Here is a 24,532-nt window from a genome sequence, read left to right as displayed (position 1 = left end):
GAAGAAATAATTGGAGTATAAAATAAAATGGATCGGGTAGAATATATTCTACGAATATACATATGTATATTATATGTATCTAGTGTTTATATATATATATATATATATATATTCCAGTTGTTCTTGTTCCCATAACAAGTATTTTTGTTTTGAAATCAGATAAATCAAAAGACATGCTGGCACTGGTTCTAGTTGTTCTAGTTTGAGGCATTCTTTAGTCATTCATAACGTCATTGAACATGCTTCTAATCAAAATCCAAATGATGCAAGGCTAGGTAGGCAACCCCAATCAGGATCCCACAATTTCAAATCTGATATCAGATTTAGAACCAAAGTTCAAATCTGGCTAAATAGGAGGAAGCTTGCGACTGGCTGTAGGGAGCTCTGATGGAGCTCAAATTCTAGTTGAATATCTCTCTTATGGTGCTAAAAAAACCCTTAAAAGTTGGGCCTGATTGGATGGCCAAATACGGTTTGGTTCCTAATTAGGAAACTAATATAGACCTTCCCGAACAACAGCTAGGGAGCTCCAAAGGTCACAAATTTGGATCGAAAGGACCTCTTGGTGGTTGGAACAAAGCCTCAAAAGAGGTGGCTGATTGGGGTTCAGGGGGTGGAGATTTGGCTTGGTCTACATCAACTCTCCTCCTCTTAGAAATGAAGAATGTACAGGTGATTGTATTATGGTGCACATCCATCTTCAATCCGTAAAAAAATTCAGGTGACTCCTTGAATGTATGGCTATAGTCATAGAGGCAAGGTTGACACTCTTCGAGGTACTTAAAGGGGATGATGAACTCCATGTGTTCAACTGCAATGTCCACGGATGTGGTCCATTGGGTCATCTTCTAGCATGTCTTCTATTTGCACTTCCTCAACATCGGGCTCTTTAAGTTCGTTGTCCTTGTCTTTCATAGTCTCCTCGATGGTTTCGTCAACCATTACTTCATTCTCAAACCATTTAAGATCTTCCTCTTGGCTATCCATAATCACCACATTTGTTGTAGCGCCAATCTCCTCATTCTCGACCTCATTGTCCACCATTGCAACCATGTCGCTTTCGACTTCATTCACATGGGTCTCACAATCACTGATAGGAACATCAATGACTAACTCTTCCTCGACATTAGAAATTGCTGGAATTTCTTTCACAGTAACATCAACTTCAGGTGTTTTGATTGGAGGTGTCTCCTTTGGATGCGCTTCCCTGTATTGTTGCACACATAGTAGTCACGTCACAAAGGCGAACAAGGCGTTAGAAGGCTGTCCATAGTTGTCACGGTATCATGGCAACCCAAGGCGGTGGAGAAGTGGCTAATCGATTTGGCAGTGAATTGCCCACTATGGCGTTGCCATGGCGATCAAATAGCCCATGTGTTATTTTTTATTTTTCTATTTTCTAAAGTTATTTTTAAATCATAATATGCACCCTATGACATAAAAAACCAATCAACATTAAGCAACATCAAGTCATTTAGAGAAATGCTCTTCTTCTATAATATTTTTTATTGGTCAAATGATTTTATTTTTAGATGAGACTTTTTGTATTTGTATTAGGTATAACACAAAACTAGCTTTCCAACGAGTCTAAGATTACTTAAATTTGAGTTCTTATGACAAAGTTATGTTCCGGTTAAACTTATTTTAAAGTGTGTGAATGCTTTTAAATTGCCTGAATGGAAATAATTTTATTGACATCAAAACAAAAGATTATTTTACCGGACTTATTGTTTTTAGCAATGTTCTATTATGATAAGATTTATAAGATTTTCAGAATTGAGAAAAACCTTAGCATTCAAAAGTTGAAAATCTCCTTACGACCAAAAATCCAATTTTTGTTCTTGGACCGGGGGGTTGACTTTTGATCCATTTGGAATTTGATTTTTAAACCATTTTTATTAAATTCAAGTAGGGGGTATATGCTTATTTACAAAATATAAAAACATTTACTTAAATGGTATTTGGCATAAATAAGGGCAAAAAATATAAGCCGGTATACAGTGCAACAAGGCGACAGTCGCCTAGGCTCCAGGAAAAAGTGCCTAGACTGCCTTGGCGACACCTTAACAACTATGATGCTGTCTAAGCGCTTAGGCGAGAAGGCGCCCGCCTTAAGGCGAACAAGGCAACAAAGTGTTATTTTTTATTTTTCCTCTTTTCTACCATTATTTAGTAAGCTACATATACCTTGTATCATAAAAAATAACATTAAGCCACATCAAGTCATTAAAAATCAACATTTAGCCACATCAAATCATAAAAAAAAATTAGAAAAATGCTCTTGTTCTATAATTAAGTTTGACTGGTCAAATGATTTTATTTTTACATGAGATTTTTTTATTAGGTATAACATAAACCAGCTTCCCAACAAGTCTAATATTTATTTAAATCTGAGTTGTAATGACAAAGTTATGATCCAATCAAACTTATTTTAAAATGCACGAATGCTGTTAAAATCACCTGAATGAAAATATTTATGGATACAAAACAAAAGATTATTTTACCGGATTATTGGTTTTTAGCAATGTTTAAACATGATAAGATTTATAAAAATTTCATTATTGAGAAAACCCCTAGTATTTAGAAGTTGAAAATCGCCCCTACAACCAAAATCAAGTTTTTGGTCTTGGATTGGGGTGTTGACTTTTTATCTTTTTAGAATTTGATTTTTAAACTGTTTTTATTGGATTCAAATAGGGGGGTATTTGCTTATTTATGAATAATATCTTAAGTTTTAAAATGATAGTTGACATAAATAAATGAAAAAACACAAGACAACATGCAATGCAATAAGGCAACTGTCGCCTAGGGCCTAGGCAAACCGCCTGGACGCCTTGACAACTATGGTTGCATAAGACTGACTATACAATGTATCGCTTCTTTCATGCTCTTGTCACCTGTGGATGGCTTTTGGCAATCTGTAGAGGATTTCAGAGGGGGACGCTAATAGAGGGAAGTTACATTCTTCATTCATATTTAGATAGGTACATGCCCGCCAACTCGTACTGCATCTCTCCCCAAGTCTTAGGCTCACGTCCTTAAGCTCGAAATTGCTTTTCATAGACTCTCCATTTTATTCAAGCACAATCACTCATCTGAGAGCAAACATATTGAAGCTGTTGTGTCTCTATTAGGTTGTAGGAGTCAAAGTAGACGTCCAATTCATCTACCCAATCGAAGAACATGTATGAAGTAATTTTTGTGTTGAAAATCACGTGTCCATCGTCAATTAGGCTCTGATCCCAATTGAAGTAAGGCTAGGTAGAAACTACCCAACCCCAATTAGGATCCCACAATTTAAAATCTGAAATCATATTTAGAACCAAAGTTCAAATCTAGCTGAATATGAGGAAGCTGGCGACTGGTTGTAGGGAGCTCTGATGGAGCTCAAATTCTGTTTGAACGTCTCTCTTATAGTGCTAAACAAACCCTTAAAAGTTGGGCCTGATTGGATGGCCAGATATGGAGATATGAAGCTTGGTTCCCAATTAGGAAACTAATGTAGACCTTCAGGAACAGCAGCTAGGGAGCTCCAGTGGTCACCAAATTTGGATTAAAGGGTCCTCTTGGTGGTTGGAACAATGCCTCAAAAGAGGTGGTTGATTGGGGTTCAAGGGGTAGAGATCTGGCTTGGTCTACCTCATCAAAAGGGATACCATAGCCCCAACCAACATCCCTGTCCATCTGCAATCTTTAGGATAAAAAAGAAATAGAACAGATGTTTACAAACTGCACATAAAGAATCTGAGACTAGACCCAACCACCCAACCACCCCCCCCCCCCAAAAAAAAAAAAAAAAGAGCAAAATCTTCTTGTCGCCCTACATGGTGACAAATGTGTGGCACCATGGCCACTCGTTCTGCCACGTGGAAGAGTGATGTGGCAAAGCCAACCATTGGGTATCGAAGAAATGATTTGGATTGTCTACATGTCAAATTTCAGCCCTAAATTAAATCATTTACCATCCCATGAAATGGGATATCCTCCTATATATGTCCATGCAATGTCCTCTATTGTCCTGTGCACCCTCTTTCTACCCCAGAAGTTCTTAATAAATTGTTTTGCCATGTGGCCAAGTCCAAGTGGCTTAAACTTGATATGTGAGCATGGGACCTTGGGATCTACCTTTACATAAAATTTCAACCCATCTTAGCTGCCATGTTATAGAACTAAGGTATTGATGGGGACATTAAGACGTACAACCGAAGGAAGAACAAGACCCAACCTTCTTTGTGGTTGGAGGATTAGAAAGAGGAAGAAAAAAGGAAAGAAGAGGAAGGCTGGACCAGCGCTGGATCGAGTCCTCTCATTCCTTTCTTTGTCAAGATTGTGTGGCCCCCACCAAATCTGATATGTAATTTTAATTCTTAGGATTTTGCCAAGATTGTGTGGCCCCCACCAAATCTGATATGTTAGTAATTTTATTTCCTAGGATTTTGTTTATTTAGGTCATTGAGTTAAGTAGGAAACTAAATAACATTCCTATTTGTTTTTTTTTTAGGAAGCTTCTTTATTTCTGAGATTATGTTCCTAGATTAGCCTTTTTCTTTTTTAGTAATTATCCTATTATTTATGTAAGGCCATTGGCCACAATGAGAATTAATGAATGAAGAATATTGAAGGCAAAACAGCCCCCCAAACCCCCCCACGATTTCTCTTTCTCTCCCCTCTCCCTCTTCTCATCTCTCACTCTCGGTCTCCCTTTGTTTCACGCCTCCTCTCTCTCTCTCACGACTCTCTCTCTCTCATCCTTTGTCTCTCGGTTACTGCTCCTGCTGTATCCACTATTCGTGAGCTATTGAAAGCTCCATCACCAACACAAGCTCCATCGGCAACAACAAGGATCACTTCATAGCAAGCTGGATTTTCTTCATCAACCAAGGTTGGATTGCAACTCTTTATTTTGGAGGACTTCGACTTCTTCTTTACTCCTCAGACCAGGACAGCAACAAGGTAACTAATTAAACTAAATCCCTCCCACCTCCAAATATCCTTGTTACATGTTGCAGCCCATTAACATTGAAACCAACCTATGCCCTTTTACTTATGTCTATTTTTACCCATTGTTTTAAGACGTTTCGTCACTGTTATGTTTTCAAAACCTTTGCTGATTTTTCTATTTTAGTTGGCTGCTAGAGGACATTGATTGTTTGCATATCCTATTTGGTGTTTGGAATGATTTGTGCTGAACCTAACATTCGTATGATGTTTGTTCCCTTCCCCATGTCTCCACTTGAAGCTTAAGTAAGAGTTTATGTGTTTTTCCACCTAGATTATTATTGCTTTTTGCTACTTTGTTTATTAGTCTCATTCTATTTTGCATGCTTAATCTTGTTTGCTGAGTTTCTTTTGTCCTATCTACCCAAGTCCCTTGAGTTAACCCTACCTAGTTAGTTAATCTTGTAGGAGACCTAGTCACCTAGGAACCCCCTACATCATCTTGGTATCAGAGCATGGTTTTGTCTAGGTTTAGGGTAATTAGGTACTGCTGTCCCTTGTTTACATGTCTTACCTTTTGAGGTCTAGTCTCCGTCACCATCTGTCTGTGGTAGAGTCTGAGCTAAGAGAGCGATACCATAGATTAGAGGACACCATTTTCTTTCTTAAGTTAGTGGGACCGAATAGCATTGGACGTTATTCCCTCCAAAAGCATACACTTGAGAGGGAGATTTCTGACCTCAAGATTGAGAGGGCTAACTACCTGTCTCAATTGGAGACTCTGAGTAGACCTTGAGTCTTTGGTGGCAACCGTACCTTTGGTTGCCCATCTCCTTATGTCCACTCGTAGTGATAGAGCATACCAGGATATGTCTGACCCCCTTAGCACCTCCACCCAGTCTGAGCAACTGGCTGAATTCATGAAAGCCGTTCAAGCCATACAAGAGACACAAGCTGTCCATCTCCAAGCCCTTACCGATAAGTTGGCTGCCCTCGAGACAAGTGCCCAAAATCCTGATGGACGGCAAAGCCGTAACACAACTAGCACTGAACCTAGGGGCAGAGGCCCTAACCCTGAGGAAGTAAACGAAAATAATCAGACTAATAGTTATGACCAGATAGGGGATAACTTCCAAGGCCTAAGGCGTGGTAGGGATCAGGGTAGGGGTCGAGGCCCACTGCCAAGACGCCAAACCCAATACGGAGATGATGAGGGCTATGAGCACCATGATAGGGGCTTTGATGTCAGACGGATGATTAAGGTAGATGCCCCTACCTACGATGGTCAGATTGATGCTAGGATCCTTCTGGATTGGATCAAGCAGATGGATAGGTACTTTGACTTCTATGATATGCCAGAGGAAGTCCGCTACCGATTTGCTAAGTTCAAGCTTATTGGAGCTGCCCAGGACTTCTGGACAGACCTAGAGTACCAGGAGGACCACCTAGGACTTGAGCCAATCACCACCTAGGTAGAGATGCAAGAGCGGCTCAAGAGGGAATTTTTGCCTATCACTTATAGGCTCCAGTTGTTGAATGAGATGAATACCCTGAAGCAAGGGAAGTTGACTGTGACCGAATACATGAGCAAGTTTAATGAATTGAAAATTAGAAGCCGTATTCGGGAGGATGTTGAGCAGACACTATCCAGATTCCTTACCGGGCTCAACTCCGAAATTCAGTCTCGTATGGCACCCCACCTGGTGTGAGACGTTCCACAGGCCTTCAGGATAGCCCTTGAGGTGGAATCCTCCATGAGAACTTATTCTCAGAGGAAGAGCTTCCAAGCTGGGGAGTCCCAATTTAGAAAACCACCCCAAGGCTCAACTAGATTCCCAAAACCCCCTACTGCACCACAGCGTCAATTTGACAACAAGGGTCAAGGAATTTTGGGATAAGCACCCAAGAGTAGTGGGCAACAATAGTGCTTCAAGTGTCGTGGGTTTGGTCACTTCTCCAGAGAGTGTCCCAATAGGAATCTTTATATAGGAGAACAGACCCCTAAAGAAGGTGACCAAAGGGGTTTTCAGGACTATGAGTATGAGGACCATAGACCAGATGAGACCATATCTGATGAGGACACCGAGGAGGCCGGTGACCTCAAACTCGGCATTGTGCGTTGCATGGTCTCACAACCTAAAGGTAGCGATGATTGGTGACGAACTAATATTTTCATTACTTACACATGTCATCAGGGCAGGAATTGCCGCGTCGCCATAGACAGCAGGAGTTGCATGAATGTGGTCGCCAAGAGCGCTGTTGCTCGAATGGGCCTCAAACCCGAACCCCACCCCAAGCCTTACAGGGTTACATGGGTTGATCAGTCCACCATTCCCGTTAATCTGAGGTGTTTAGTTCCCCTACACTTTACAGGATATGAGGATCGAGTGTGGTGTGATGTCCTAGAGATGGATGTTGCCCACATCATTCTAGGTAGACCCTGGTTATATGACCAGGATGTCACCAATTACGGGAAGTCTACCTATGTCTTTGAGTTCAAAGGGAAGAAGATCAGACTGACCCCCAGTGCCCCTAGGAAAGTTAGGGTTCTAGAACATAAGGGAAGTACATCCAAACAAACCCCCACCAAAACACTCAACATTTTAAATCAACAACAATTTGAAGGAGAGTGTCACGAGTTAGGGGTGATTTATGCTCTAGTTGCCGTACAGAGTAATACCGATAGGTCACGCTTATTCACTGAGGCTCCTAGAGAAGTGCAACCCTTGTTGAGGAAATTTGAGAGGTTATTCCCTGAGGAACTACCTGATGAGTTACCGCCTATGCGTGACATCCAACACGCTATTGACTTAGTTCCAAGATCCTCTCTCCCGAACTTACCCCATTACCGAATGAATCCCAAACAACATGCCGAACTCAAACGGCAAGTTGATGGACTGTTGCAGAAGGGATTCATTAGGGAAAGCCTTAGCCCGTGTGCTGTGCCTGCCTTGCTCACGCCAAAGAAAGATGGCACCTGGCGTATGTGTGTTGATAGTAGGGCCATCAATAAGATCATCAAGTATAGGTTCCCTATCCCTAGGCTTGATGACATGTTGGATATGATGGCCAACTCTTCGATCTTTTCGAAGATTGATCTCAAGAGCGGGTACCACCAGATTAGGGTTAGGCCTGGAGATGAGTGGAAGATAGCCTTCAAGACGAAGGATGGCCTCTTTGAGTGGTTAGTCATGCCTTTTGGCTTGTCAAATGCACCTAGCACCTTCATAAGGATAATGAATCAAGTGCTTCAACCGTTCATTGGCAAGTTCTTTGTGGTTTACTTTGATGACATCCTCATCTATAGTAAGACCCCATCTTCCCACTTGGATCACTTACAGAAGGTTTTTCATGTGCTCTTACAAGAGAAACTCTATGTCAACCTCAAGAAGTGCACCTTCATGAGTGATCAAGTCATCTTCCTGGGATTTGTTGTGTCAGCTCAAGGAGTATCTGCTGACCCTGAGAAAGTGAGAGCGATTGTAGAGTGGCCTGAGCCAACTAACATTCATGAGGTACGAAGCTTTCATGGTTTAGCCACTTTCTACAGAAGATTCATCTACCGATTTAGCTCCATTATGTCTCCTATCACCGATTGCATGAAAAAAAAGGAGTTTCAATGGACTAAGAGTGCTACGAAGGCCTTTAATGAGATTAAAAAGCTTATGACTGAAGCTCCAGTCCAGCGCCTCCCCGATTTCTCTAAGGTCTTCAAAGTGAATTGTGATGCATCTGGTATTGGGATAGGTGGTGTCCCAGGACAAGAGGGCCACCTTATTGCCTATTTTAGTGAGAAGCTTAATGAAGCGAGACAACGATATTCCACATACGACAAGGAATTCTATGCGGTTGTCCAATCATTGCGCTATTGGCGACATTACCTTTTACCGCAAGAATTCGTGCTATTCTCTGACCACCAAGCTCTGAGATACCTGAGTGCCCAAAAGAAGCTTAATCAGAGGCATGCCAAGTGGGTTGAGTTTCTCCAAGAGTACACTTTTGTACTCAAGCACAGATCTGGTGTCGAGAATACTGCTGCGGATGCACTAAGCCGGGTGAACATATTCCTCATTCGCACCAATGCTAGGAGTCGGGCTAGTGTGCTACTCCAACCAATGAGCGTAAAGGTTGTAGGGTTCGAGCGAGTCAAGGACCAATACCCCACCTGTCCTGATTTTAGTGAGCCATTCACTTCCTTGAGTGAAGGCAACCCGGTCAACCGCTCGGACTACCTACTTAGGGAGGGCTTTCTTTTTAAAGGAAGCAAGTTGTGCATTCCCAAGACTTCACTCTGAGATTTCCTGATCTGGGAATTGCATGCTGGGGGAGTCGTTGGCCACTTCGGTCGTGATAAGATCATCACCCTCGTTGAGGACCGATTCTTTTGGCCAGGACTGAAGAGGGATGTTGTTAGAGTTGTGAGTCAATGCAGGACATGCCAGACCGCCAAACAACAAAAGTAAAACACGGGTTTGTACACTCCCCTACCCGTTCCCCATTCCCCTTGGTAGGACCTTAGCATGGACTTCGTGTTTGTTCTACCAAGAACTTCAAGAGGCCATGATTCTGTTTATGTGGTTGTTGACCGCTTCTCGAAGATGGCCCATTTCATCCCATACTCTAAGACCTCCGATGCATCTATAGTAGCCAAACTTTTCTTTAATGAAATTGTCAAGTACCATGGGTTACCCCTCACCATAGTGTCCGATAGGGATGTTAAGTTCACTAGTCATTTTTGGAGGACCCTATGGCGGATGATGGGCACGAAGCTCCGTTTCTCCTCCGCTTTCCACCCGCATACCGATGGCAAGACCGAGGTTGTCAATGGGAGCTTAGAGAATTTATTGCGTTGCCTCATAAGAGAACACCTTACCAGTTGGGATCGAGTCCTTGGCCAGGCTGAATTTGTATATAATATAGTTCTAAGAACCGTACCATTGGTCTGTCCCCCTTTGAGATCTGTTTAGGATACCAGCCTCGGGCACCCATAGACCTTATCCCAGTCGTGTCTAGTTCAAGAACCTCCCAGTCAGCCGAATCTTTTGCTCAGCATATACATGATTTGCATGCAGGTATAAGGAGACAGATAGCACTGAGCAATGAGCAATACAAATCGAAGGCAGATGTGAACAGAAGGCTACAAGAGTTTCAAGAGGGCGATATGGTGATGGTAAGAATCAAGCCGCAACGTTTTGTTAGGGGAAAAGCGAGCAAGCTACATGCTCGTAGCACAGGTCTATTCAAAATACTCAAGAGGATAGGTGCCAATGCGTATGTTCTTGATCTGCCAGCTAGCATGGAGATCAGCAATATTTTCAATGTTGAAGACCTAGTCCCATACCATGGTACCTCTACCTTTACCCCTTTCTATCCTGATGACCTTGAAGACTTCCCTTTCAACATTGATGAGACTTCTGAGCCAAGCCAACCACTTTCCCCACCTCATTACCACCTGTGCCTAAGGTCACTAGAAGAACTGAAGAAGTTGAGGAAATCCTTGATGAGAGGATTGTGTCCACACACACTGGAGGTTCTAGAGAGTTCTTGGTCAAGTGGCATAGACGTCCGGAAATTGACAACACCTGGATCACAATGCAAGAAGTCCAGCAACTCAACCCAGACCTACTTGAGTATTACATGAGCTTTAATTCACCGGAGGTGAATTCTTCCAAGCCGGGGGAGAGTTGATGGGGACATCAAGACGTACAGCCGAAGGAAGAAGAAGACCCAACCTTCTTTGTGATTGGAGGATTAGAAAGAGGAAGAAAAAAGGAAAGAAGAGGAAGGCTCAGTCCAGCCTTCCCAGGGCTAGATCGAGTCCTCTCCTTCCTTTCTTTGTCAAGATTGTGTGGCCCCCACCAAATCTGATATGTTAGTAATTTTATTTCCTAGGATTTTGTTTATTTAGGTCATTGAGTTAAGTAGGAAACTAAATAACATTCCTATTTGTTTTTTTTTTAGGAAGCTTCTTTATTTCTGAGATTATGTTCCTAGATTAGCCTTTTTCTTTTTTAGTAATTATCCTATTATTTATGTAAGGCCATTGGCCACAATGAGAATTAATGAATGAAGAATATTGAAGGAAAAACAGCCCCCAAACCCCCCCACGATTTCGCTTTCTCTCCCCTCTCCCTCTTCTCATCTCTCACTCTCGGTCTCCCTCTGTTTCACGCCTCCTCTCTCCCACGGCTCTCTCTCTCTCATCCTCTGTCTCTCGGTTACTGCTCTTGTTGTATCCACTATTCGTGAGCTGTTGAAAGCTCCATCACCCACACAAGCTCCATCGGCAACTGTAATACCCCTCCCTATTTCCAATTTAAATGGGTTTTCTATTTTCTTTTGCAAAAATCTTATGTGATTCAGCTTAGGGACCTAATCCAAACCATTGTGTAATACCCCTCCCTATTTCCAATTTACATGTTTGTGATGGTAATATATATATATATATATATATAATAGTTTTATATGCAATTATAGATATCAATGTCATTAATGGGAACAAACAAGATAGTAGTTGGAATGGTTTTGAAATAGGACAAAAAAAGACAAAGGGGAGTTAAGATGATGAGACTTTGTTGGGATGGGATGACATGTATGTTTACATTGCACAAAAGGTAGTAATATAAATAATAAAATTATTAATTTCATTGCACAAACGGGGGGTGTTGTTATTTCGGTGGAGAAGAAAAGGAGAGGAAGAGTGAGATAAAGTTGGGTGGGACCTACCAATCCTTTCACCATTAACTCACCTCCTCATTTGTGGTAGAGACAAAGAGAAAATCAAGAAAAGAAGAAGATAAGAGAAGAAGAAAGGGGGGAGGATGCTCACGTACTAAGGGGGAGAGAGAGAGAGAGAGAGAGAGAGATGGACATGAGAAAGGGATAGGTGGAGAGAGAAAGGGAAAGGGTTAGTAGAAGTTTGTTTGTAAAGGGAGCGTGTGCATACAAATCTTTCAATAAGAAAGAAAGGAAAGAAAAGAAGGGAAAGGAAAGAAGAGAGTTAAGAGGGAGATGGACTATTGGGGTGGCTGTGATTTTCTCAAATTCAGGTAAAGAAAGTGGAGGAAAGGAGGAGGAGAGAAGGACTCCAACGATTTTGGTGGAGGAAGAGCTTCTCAATTGAAATTTGAGAAAAGAAAGAGGAAGTGTAGGTGAGGTTTTTAGCTTTTCAAACCTTAGTTCTTCCATGGTTACATGAGTTTTAAAAGAAAGAGAAGGAGAGAGAGAGAGAGAGAAGTGAGTTGGGAGAGGAAGCTGCTGCCAAGGCCAAGTTGCAGCCCAACCTCACGGCTTGCTACTGTCCAGTTGAGGTTTTGGCTTCTCCTCCCCTATTTTAGTATTTTTAAATCAGCTTTGTTTAGTATAATTATGAAAAAGATTGGAAGTAACTATAGTTGGAATCCCATTGTTATTTAACTTTTAAAAGGGCATTGTCTGAATGAGTTCAAAAGAGGAACCTACTTTAAGGAAATTGAAATATACATGGAACCTAGGACATTAAAGCTGATTTGATTATACTGGAAGTCTTCTAAGAGACCAGCTCCGATGGTAAAGAGTAAAGAAAAGGAAACAAAAGAAAGGGGAAGTTTATGGCTACGTATATATAAAATGATTGTGTAACATGGCCCTACTAAAGTCCTACTAAGACTACTAGTATGATTTGTCATAATCATTAGAGAACATAGTGGAGGACCATGATCTAATGAGCTAACTACCCACTATCTTAGTCAATATTTGTTGATTAAAGTACTATTAAGAGTCGATTATTTCCTTAGACTGCTGTGTAATATGAAAATTCGATCATTAGAGGAATTATTGAATTCCAAGAGTACGCAGTCAGCCCATACGCACTTTACCAAAATGGCTGTAACTTTTTTTATAAAACAGTAAATGACGTTCCGTCTTTTTTGTAAGAAAATACTCATAGATCTTTCTATCCATATAGGGCACGAATACTAGTTCCTTCGGAATTGGTTCAGGTTTGACACGAAAGTTACCCAAAAACAGATGACTGCAATTACTATTTTCAGCTTCAGTCCTTTGGCATAGTCTTGTAGACCTAGCGCAGGTCGTTAGGCCATTTAGAAATGCTCCCACATCAATCGGAGATTAAGAAACCTATGTAAAAGCCTAAGTATATGATTTGGTTGGATGGTGAGTTTAAAGTAAAAGGATTAAGTCCGGCAGTCGGTAGCATATATAACAAAGTTAAAGCTTAAGTTTAGGAGCGATTACATACTTGAGTCATTAAGTTTGAAGTAATAAATTATTATGTAGGTGATACAATTGCCAGAGAACGTTAACAGAAAGTGGTTCTCACAGTAATTTTTGTACATCATCTACAGGTGAGGGGAATTCGGCCATATCCTTGCATGTTTTGCCATTTACAGTATATATATATATATATGTATGTCATTGCCTCTAAGATCTGTTTTATATTTTTATATGTATCAAATATTGTTTTCATGATTTTCTTTATAAGTGCGAGGTATGATAGACATAAGATAAAATTAAGGCGTAAAATGGACCGAAGCTAAAAGTTGTCAAAGTCCTTTCCAGCAGAGGAACTGGGAAAGATAATGGGGTCTTTTAATGCCCACCCTGCTAGTATGGGACAGTCAGGGGAGGACCCATAAAGGCTCCATCACTATCCCGCTCCACCAAAATGTTGAAATTGACAGTGACAACTGGATGCCGAAGTTGGTAAGCAAGACAGCAAAGAATAAAAAATAAATAAAAGAAAAGATTAAAGATACACTCTCAAGACACGACCCAGATCCTTTGAGCTAAAGAGCAAGAAAAGGGCGAGACGTTGAGAGAGGAGCTTGTGGGATGAATTCTCAAGACACGACCTAGATCCTTTGAGCTCAAGAGCAAGACAAGGGCGAGGCGTTGAGGGAAAACATCCTACCCAAAAGTAAGCAAGTAAAGGTAAAAGAATAAGAAAAAGAGTAAGAAAGAAAAGATAGGTTAAAGAGGAAAAAGGATAATGTTGAGGTTGATAATTATTTGATTTTGAATGCCATGCATGTCTATGTATGATCAGATATATTATATTTTCAGATTTATGCATTGACAAAAGTAGCACGTGATTTGTATGATGTTTCTTTAGCCATGCATGTTTTACTTCATGATATGATTGTGTTTTCCTCACTAAGCTAGTTGAGCTTACCCCATGATATATAACTATTTTACAGAGCCAGAACATGTGCCATGTCGTTGTGCACAATGTGTATTTGGTGATAGAGGTGTTGATTTTCCTTCCTCCAAGGAATAATCTGAAGATATAACTATTCCAGACTTTGCTAGACTTTTTGAAAGAATGTTGTAATAACTTTACAATGGATTACAATACGTTTAATGTATTTGATAGATATAGACATATTAAGACTGTTAATGTGTAATGAAGTTATAAGTATGACGACTTAGCTTCCGCTGTAGAAATTTTGATATGTTTTCAGATTAGTTTCCGCTGTGTATATGTGTTTGGGTAAAAGAATTGTAAGATTATGCCGTTATTTAACGGTGGCCCGCGAGGGCCTACACCCATATCTTACCCAGATTTGGGGGGTGTTACAGCAACAACAAGGATCACTCCACAGCAAGCTGGATTTTCTTCATCAACCAAGGTTGGACTGCAACTTTTTATTTTGGAGGACTTCGACTTCTTCTTTACTCCTCAGACCAGGACAGCAACAAGGTAACTAATTAAACTAAACCCCTCCCACCTCCATATATCCCTGTTACATGTTGCAGCCCATTAACATTGAAACCAACCTATGCCCTTTTGATTATGTCTATTTTTACCCATTGTTTTAAGACGTTTCGTCACTGTTATGTTTCCAAAACCTTTGCTGATTTTTCTATTTTAGTTGGCTGCTAGAGGACATTGATTGTTTGCATATCCTATTTGGTGTTTGGAATGATTTGTGCTGAACCTAACATTCGTATGACGTTTGTTCCCTTCCCCATGTCCCCACTTGAAGCTTAAGTAAGAGTTTATGTGTTTTTCCGCCTTGATTATTATTGCTTTTTGCTACTTTGTTTATTAGTCTCATTCTATTTTGCATGCTTAATCTTGTTTGCTGAGTTTCTTTTATCCTATCTACCCAAGTCCCTTGAGTTAACCCTACCTAGTTAGTTAATCTTGTAGGAGACCTAGTCACCTAGGAACCCCCTACATCAGGTATGGTTACAAAATCAAATGTCACCAAAGAGGTGACAGCAACCACATAGTAAAAATAATAATCCAACACACTAAGTCTAAAACAAGCATAAGTTCGCATATTGCAAAACAGAAATATTTCATATACAGAAAATGCATATATATAACTAGCGGTGACAGTTGGGTGGGTACGGTTGGGTCACCTTCTAAGTTCTAACCCATTTAAAAATTCACCCAACACAACAATGACTCTTTTGCTAAACATGAAACATCAGCCAAACCAATTTAATGAAAGAATGTTCTACGGAATATACATCATTGAGCACTAAGCCTCTCATCCACATAACCATCCAACCCAATAATAACTGACCCAACACTTGGCATTGACCTGACCCCAAAACTGACCAGAACTGTGGCTTAAAAGAAAGGAAAAACTAAGGTATTCCTACCTTATCACAACTAATATGCGCATTGCCATGTCACCACTCACCGTATACAGATCATCCCAACCCAATTTGAACACCAACCAAATGCCAATTCTGAAGGTAATTATTATTCATATAAAAATTTTAAAATTTATCAACACTTTATCTTTTCAGTAAATTCTTTTTCTTTTTCTTTTTTCTTGGGCAAGGAAATTTTCAGGGAGAAAAGGAGGGGAGATCCAAGGGAGGGAGAGTATGAGAGATCTGGGAGAGAAAGTGGGGGCACAGAGAGAGAGAGAGAGAGAGAGAGAGAGGTGGCTACAGCACCAAGAACTAAAAAAGACGAACTCTTGGCCTTGAAAGGAACCAATCCAGAAAAACTACCCTCTACTTCCCACCCCCCAATTAACAAAAGACAATGAAACCCTTACACAATGATTAAAATTCCTAACTACAAATGGTCCAGGAACAAATATACATCGTACGTGAATACAAAAATAGACAAAGACAAAAAAATAATATAGTACAGATACATATTACACATTCTCGAAGAATCAACCAAGTGGAGATAGGTGACTCTTATATTACTCCGCACTTCTAGATATACAAAACACAACCATCAAAATTGATATGCTATCTAATGTAGGAGTAGAGTACAAGAAACTAACCCCCGCAGTTTATAACCCCAAATAAGACAAATAGGACCAAGAAACAAAAAAAAAAACCCTCAAATAAACTCCTAAGAATACAATACCAATATAGGAGCAAAACCAGCTCAAAACCCAACCCGATAGGAGAGAGAAATACCTGCTATAGAGCTAGAGAGAGAGAGAGGAGGGGCCAGGTCTGTAGGGCTCCAATTGAGCTACAAATTTGGTCGATTATAGGGCCCAGGGAGGGTACAAAAATCGCATAAAGAAGGGGGAGGGGAAGAATCATTCACAGCCCTAAGGCTCTCAAACACTAACTCAATTTATCATTCTTCAAATCTGTAATTATGAGTACATAGGCTCTTCTATTTAAAGAGGGCAGAATAGCAATCCTATCATAATTAGGAGCTAGTTTCCAAATAAGACTAGACACTCCTAGCAGGACTTGGACTCATAATAGGACTAGGACTATAACTCCAACATGAAGTAGGTAACTAACTAACCTAAACTGACTAATAACTGCAATAACAAAGGAAAGACTCAAAACATGACTCTAACTAAACTAATGAAGTAAATCCCGTTTTCCTACTTGCTACACATATTTTAGGCTCATTAAAGTGGCTCATTACAAAGAAAACCCATGGGATCAAAGGTCCAGTACATACATAACCCAACCCAATGCTTATTTGCAATAAAATAAGCCCATTAAATGACTTATCTACATCACTGTCACCATAACCCTTTGAATTAGTTTTTTTTTTAGGGATTGATTTCCCTGTTCGTTTGCGTAGCATACGTTCGTGCCTCCCTGTGTCTATCTCTCTCCTCCCACAATAAACGAACAGATGTCATTTCATATGAGAGAGAGAGAGAGAGAGAGAGAGAGAGAGAGAGGGAAGCGCTAGCGTTTGCTACGCATCCTGGTAGCATTCTCCCCCCCTGCCCTTTTTTTTTTCCTTTTAATTAGTCTAAACTCATAATTTGAAATTATGGGAGAAAGAAATTGAAATCCACTTGACAAGAAACTAATATTTTGGCTAAACAATTTGGTCTTATACCAGGGTGATCAACCACAATCTACTTATTTGCTTAGGAGACTAATGGAAAGATTTCGAGAATGTAAGAAAGATCTCCGTATGGTCTTTATTGATTAGAAAATACTTATGATAAAATCCCTATAGTTAATTTGCCAAGTATTAGAGAAGAAAAGTAATGTAAAATTCTACGTAAGTTAGGATTCCAGGATAAAACCAGAATCGTAGGACAGCAATAGAACCAGAATAAGAGATTTCAGTATCTCAGATTTGATTGTTCTGATGGGGCTAATATTCTGGTCAAGTAGCAGTAAGGAGATAAGGATTAGTCCTCAAAACCTGGTTTCAATCTGACAGTTAAATCTGAAAATATAAGACTGACAGAGAAACAGAAAGTGTAAATGTTAATGTAAGGGTATTATTGTAATGGTCTTTTGTTTTTCTGTCCTCAAGTGAAAAGTACACTTAAGTAGTAACCTTAAGTTGTGGACCCAGGTTCTGTTTGTATTTCTGTTTTCCATATTATTATATAAACTTCCCCCAACCCACGGTTTCAGGATTCGTGGGCAGTGTTCTCTAATCCTCTCTCACCTTCTCTTCTCCTCCTCGACTTCTCTTCCCTTCTTTTCTCTCTCTTATGACTAGGTGCTGATTCAGGTCCTGTTATTGCTACCTGGCAAGCAAGCTTTGTAACTTGGGAAGTTTTTGCTTCCTTTCTGGTCTTTTCTAAGGAAGCAAATTAGTTTCCATTGTTAGGAGATATCAGACTAATAGTAGTTTCTACTTTTATGTTTTCTTGGTTGTTAAGTAGTTTAGTTTTAGGAAAGATTAGTCTTTTAAGTCTCGGTTTCTATTTTTCAGAAGTTACCTAATTTAGAAGTTTCCTATTTGTAATTCAGTTTTAGAGCCTATATAAGAGACATGGATCGACTGTAATGCTTTATGCAATGAATGAAATGTTATTTTATGAGCAATACTTACTCCTGACCTGAGATAGGTTTGTTTCATCAACTGAGATAGTTGAGGGTGAGAGACCCAAGCTGAGATAGCCATTCCCCTACCCCCTTTCTTCTACAATCTCTTCTCACCTTCTTCCCTTTCTTTATTTTCTGTTCCACCTTTGTTTGAGTGATTGCATGATTGAGTGGTCAAAAACCAAGCCTACTTGAAGCCTTGAAGACTTTCATAAAATGAAGATTGAAACAGCCAAAAGAAGGATCGAAATCAGGGCCTTGCCCAGATCTCCCAATCTAGCTGCCATCTTGCAAAGACCTTTGGAGGGTTTGAAAAGCATCCTAGGAGGCTCCCTCGACCAAGGTTTTAACCCATTCTGGGCTGCCATCTACCGCTACAAGTTTTTCCATATCGAACTCTCGAAACCCTACTTTTCTTGTATGTGGTATCTGTGATCATTATTGGTTTCATACCTACTTGGTGGATTCAAGCCAAATTTGGAAAATAGTTTGGGAATATTATTAGGCACCTTCACCCCAAATTTCAGGCTCATCTGAACCCCAGTTTGTGAGTTTTCAATTTTCTCCTATTTCAGCCCATATTTTCAGATCCTGCCTCCGGTTAGGTCCTATGTGATCTAGCCTGACATCACCCTCATTGCAAAGTGATGGAGTCATATGCAGAGACATAAGAGTTTGGGCTTGCTCGTGCAAAGGGGTGTTGTCGTCTGTTGATATACACTACTGTAGCTCATTAATTAAAAGCTCGAACTTTTGGGATAATTGGTTGTAACAGTTTTGAATAGAATTGATTGGAGAAAAAATTAGCTGACCCATTTAGTTGGAATAAGGCTGAGTTGATTTGAGTTTGAGTTGTAATATATAAGCTTACGCAGTTTAAATTTTTTAACTTAATAATTTTTTTCTAACACAGATTTTAGAGTGACAATCCCTTCACATGCCAATCATATCTTCTGTTGACAGTTGACAGACAAAAAATTAATGAAAAGAGTATAGTGGTTAAGCTTAATTGATCAGGAAAAAGATATAAGCAAATATATCTGGATAAAGAAAAGAGGATAAATATGTTCAGAAAATTATAAGATAAATAAATGCTAATACAAATCAACAAAACAGAATAAATAGAATAAGACTGTTTTCTGTTTGCATAGAAATTGCAGACTTAACTGGCAAAATCATGCGCAATCTGGCAAAAAGAGGAAGAGATATTTGGGGATCCGCCAATTCTCGTAACAACCTCCAGAGGAAAAATGGCAGGTCTTGTAACCTCTGTGGAGAAGGAGTTGTTTTCATATATTAGCTTCAAGCAAAACCAGAGTTGTCAAGCTAGCTATTCCACAACTAGTAATTTTGACCTGAAAAGGTCAATCACTAACTAGTTGATTCGTAGCATTACATATACATATTGAATATGGCAATATGCAGTTATTAACCAGTAATAAAATCATGTAATAAAGCAGTTTTACAATCAAGTGTTATAATCAAGGGAATGGAATACAAAAGAAGTTGCCCTTCAAAGAAAAACAAAGCTCAAATCCAAGCTTCTGACTTCCCTTCCTATTTAAGAGGCCCTAAGTGTGTATTGGTCCTTAGCAAAGTTCTACTTGAAGTTCCATCACAAAGATCCATTGTCTTCATGGACTTCCAAGGTTTTCATAGGATTTCCTAGGCTTCCATTAAGTGATAAACTTTCATGAGGTGCTTCCATAACCATGTGGTCTGAAGTCCATCCCAAAATCGAATATTAGAATCTATATAAAAATTATAAAGGAGGAACTAAAAAATGGAAAAGAATATAGAATAGAGAATGATAAATTAAATAAGATTATGATGATAAATTAATTTTAAATTTCCAATTCCATGACATTCTTTTAGATTTAGGAAGCACATGGCCCCCCAAAGTTTACGGTGTGAGGTATGTTTTCATGCATGATTTTTCTTTTTCATTTTATTTTACTTTTATTTTTTGAGATAAAGGATAAATTTTATTAAAGGAAAGAGTGGACCCTGAGGGATGTGATACAAAAACAATAGCACAGGGCACCATAAGATGTGAATCCAAGGGAACCCAAGGCAGGAAAGAGAGAGGAGGGGGGGGGTTTACTTAACTGGATATGATCCCAGCTTTAAATTGTTCTGTAAATCCCTTCCTTAGCTAATTGATCTGCTGGAGGGATTGCTGATCTAAGCCTCCAAGAAAGAGAGAAGTTTCCTTGGACAAATAAGGACATGGCTTTCCTGATGAAGTGAATATATCTCCAGGGCCCATCAGCAGAAATCTAACTAAGAAATCACGACTTTGGAGCCCCCCACCCCCCGCTCAGTGATTACATCCAAACAGACATTAGATATCGCTAACTGAAGGTCTTGAACAACTGTCCTAACCACGAGTCTAAATATGTGTTTTAAAAGGGACCCTTTTTAAATAATTAGCAAGGTCTCAAGGGAGCATTTTTACTTGACCTCTCACCCAATGTAAGCCATGTTATTGGGTAATTTGGCATTTCTGAAAGTTGCATAAAAAGGGGTACTGTCTCAGAGCCAGATTTAATCATCCTCCATGTTTCCCCATAATTTTCAAAGCACTTTTAACCATGTGGCCAACTACACCAGGACTGAAAGTTGATGTGTGAATGTGAAACTAGACCCTACCTGTCCACAAACTGTGTGGGTCCTAGCAGGTCTGCCACATGGCATATAATAGGGCGTACAAGGAAGGTTCCCTTGATGACCTGTCCAGAAAACAATTCCACTTATGATTATTATAAAATTTCTATGGCTTCTCAGAAGCATGAATTGAACTACTTGGAGCATTTAGACAGGATGACCAGACTGTCCAGCCAACCACTATGCCAGAATGAATCTATGTCCAGTCTGGTTTTAAAAGCATGAGTGCAATGTGCTTCACAATTAATGCATGAACCCATGCCTCAAGACAAGATTTAACGCATTTGTTTCAGACACATTTTGAAACACTGATTTTGTGTCGCAGCCACAATGAATTAGATTTTACCTTTTCTCTATTCTGAAAATTTGGCTTATGTTCAACTATTTTAATTATTAACACTCCTTTGTGTAATTTTTCAGCAACCATTTCCACTTTTGTCTTTCCATCGGATCAATATCAATGACCACTGAGATCCAGAAAATAACAAAATACAAATTTTCCTAAGAAGTTGTTCAGAATTGACATTCAGTTATCAAATTCCATTAATCCTAGAACCATTTGTGAGAAGGAATGAAAGATATATTCTAAATGGCACCAGATCTGTGAGCTGAGACATAAGTTCAGACATACCTGAATAAGACCAGGTGTGCCTCCACCAAATGAAAGGTTGTACCTTTGAATATTTTTTAAAACCTTCCTAACTTCTGGGTCATGATGGTGCTGTGATGACGCCTCACGAGGTATCAACAAAGTAACGATATCACGACATATGGGGCATTTACAAGGACTAAGTGCTGATCCGTGATGCCAAACGCGCAGAATACAATTCCCTGTACAACAGTGTATGAAAAGCACAATATCAAGATGTGCTATGTTAAAGGAAGCAGCAAAAAGATGTCGAGTATAAGTTCCATTATTTTCTGTGACCGTCTAGCGTGCTATTCGTAGACAACTTATCTCAAGAAAAAGAACATGGAGAAACAAAAATTTATGGCATTAGTTTTTACTGAAGATAAATGCACTGTTCCCTCACAGCTACATCAAGCTAAAACAATGAAAAGTTCTTCCCCTGACACCCGGACATCTACAGCCAAGAATCAACCACTACACTGAAGGCTCTCAATTATGAGTAATCCCTATTAAAGGCAGTAAGGGCAAAGGCCCAACATAGTCATGGTACCATGAGATCCTATATTTAGAGAAGTAAAGGATAAGGATCCAAGTCAAAAATTTCTCGACATCATCCTGAATACAGCCCATATTTGGCTTTTGGGAGGCTTTACTAGTCATCAATGGGTAGAATTCAGTGGTGCACTGGCAAATGCATAAGGAAGGAAGGTGAACTTGAAGCTTGGGGGCATTATTCTATGTTTACCAAGATGCATAGGGTCATATTCTTTTTCTTCCGTATTTCTTTTAATAGCACAAATACTGCATATATTTGGAGCTGTAGGAACTCCTAACTCTAGCAGAAATTGAGTAATAGTCGAGCAAAATCAAATAGAAATTCCAAGTTAGTTTAAAATTTAGAGTCTAAATAAATAAAATAGCAGGTGAGATGCTCCATGCAGTAGTTTGGAGATTTCTAAGGGTATTTTTTTTTTCCTCTTCTTATTTTATAGGGGAGGCCTTTCATGCACGGTCGCATAAGGTTTGGTCATTTCAACCCCGTCTTGTCACCCAAGGGTTGTGCACGCACATGCACGCTTGCACAGCGATGCCCAAAACCTTTTGCCTATTTTTATATATTCAAAATTTTTGTTCATTTCCTTGTAGCCAAATTTTTAACAACTAGTTGTTGCCCACACTACTTTGGTATTTCTGTTATATTTCATTGTGGCTGTTTTTATGCTCCCTTTATTTCCCCTTTATAGGCTTGGAGTACCATGATCCAGATCTCTTTCGTCCATAAGCAAACAAGCCATAAGATAATATATATAATTATGTTAGAAATTGACTTCTACTGAATTCTATCAATTTATGCTCAGAACACATGATATAAAACAATGTTTTGTAACCTTAAGGCACCCTCCAACTTAGAAACCACTGTGGTAGACAAAGGGAGAGAAAAAAAAAATTAATAAAGTTGTCCTACTTGTTAAGCCTGTCTTTGGCTGACACAAGAATCAAATCCTTCAATTGGGTCTTGTGTCACGATTCAAGATGGAACCATCTTAGAACTATCACAGGTATCTTAATGATATTAGCAATTGGGTACTTCGGTTTTCACCCAATGAACTCATTTCTACTACTAGTTTAACTTCCGGCGATGTTTCATAAAAGTGCGTCTCAGACACACAATTTTTCAAATCTTCAACAGTCACAAGCTTCAACTAATCGAAATTAAAGTACCAATTGAATGGATCACATAGTACGGCCCTTTTCAGAAAATTTAATAGGAACGTACAAGAACTGAACAATTTTAAACATCTCAAATGAAATCAAAACCATTCAATGATTCTCTGCCCCATCATTCCAAACCTCATTTAGAAATGTGCCCTAATTACAGCACAAAATCCATCCAAAGAAGAAAAAAAAAACAGTAAAGGTGTCCATAGCTTTTCTTTACTCTTCCTTTCATTTGTTCAAGGCAAAAGGATCGATGAAGAGAGGGATAAGAAGAATAACGTACCACAGAACCAGTGAGAGCAATTGGCTTGGCAAGGAATGTTGAAGCTGTCGTGACAAATGGAACAGCAATCGTTCTCCGGAGGGCCTTCCATTTCATCTCACCTCTTCTCTTCCCTTTACTGTTGCGATTCCCCCAACTCCTCTCCTTAATAGCAAAAATCCTACAAGAAATCTCTCTCCTCTCTGTGATTTTCGTCTGCAACTCAATTCTTCAAATGGATCACTCACATGATAACATTATCATCAAACCCCTCTTAGAACGAGAGTGATTGTCGGGCCTGTCGGCAGTCAAATTAGACGTCAATTGTAAGCGGCGTTCTGATTTTCTATTAAAAAAATAAATATAATGGGGATTTGGAAAGAGAAATCTTACACGTGGCTACTTAATAAAGAATCCAAAGCATGACGTGTTGTCCAAGTTGTTCATGTATCAATTTGGAAATAAACATTTAAGGGAAAATGACAAGTATGCTACGCAGGTCACCTAAGAATTAGGTGTGCTAGCAATTATGAATCATTAGATTTAACAGATTTAATCCATGCCGTTGAGAAGTTGTAGTATGTGTACAAATGTACATATACCAATGAAAGTATAAATATTATAAAATTATTTATGTTCAAATGTGTCAATTGTACAGCCGTTATTACATTACTAACATTGGTATTAAGAACATAACACATAATCTGAATGAAAAAATAAAAAATAAGACATAACACTTTATCTTTGGAGAACCTAATATCTTAATGTCTAAAGTTCGTTGTTGGTCGGTGAAGAAGTTCTACAACCCTATGCTTCTGTGACAAGAACCTTATTGGAGATTATATTTTTTCACTGAACCTCGAAGAAGAGGTGGTATGTCGGGTTATTGTCGGTCGTTTCTTCACTACTAATAGAAGAAGAAATCACATGTTTGAACCTAGTTCACTCTCTTAGCAAAATGCCAAAGAATCACCTATATCTGTGTGTCCGATTAGTGGGAGAATATTAGCCGGAGATAGCTTTAGAATTAACAATAAGGAGGAATTTTGTGGACACTAAGTTTTGGT

General features: G+C 39.4%; 1 protein-coding gene across 1 annotated transcript in view; it reads right to left on the bottom strand.

Moving 5' to 3' along the window:
- The window catches only part of LOC122069543 (E3 ubiquitin-protein ligase RNF170-like), a 27,344-nt gene extending 3,538 nt beyond the window's left edge, over window positions 1-23,806 (bottom strand). Inside the window, exons 1-3 of the mRNA XM_042633593.1 lie at window positions 23,487-23,806; window positions 21,485-21,684; window positions 19,354-19,455 (exon numbers count right to left, since the gene is read on the bottom strand). Coding sequence (XP_042489527.1) covers window positions 19,354-19,455; window positions 21,485-21,684; window positions 23,487-23,577 — 393 coding nt within the window. The 5' untranslated portion in view covers window positions 23,578-23,806. The remainder of the gene's footprint in view (window positions 1-19,353; window positions 19,456-21,484; window positions 21,685-23,486) is intronic.
- Window positions 23,807-24,532: the final 726 nt, after the last annotated feature.

Source organism: Macadamia integrifolia, unplaced genomic scaffold (assembly GCF_013358625.1).
Source record: "Macadamia integrifolia cultivar HAES 741 unplaced genomic scaffold, SCU_Mint_v3 scaffold635, whole genome shotgun sequence".
Taxonomy (NCBI): Eukaryota; Viridiplantae; Streptophyta; class Magnoliopsida; order Proteales; family Proteaceae; genus Macadamia; species Macadamia integrifolia.
The sequence above is the reverse complement of the archived record's forward strand: the minus strand, read 5'-3'. Positions and strand labels throughout refer to the sequence as shown.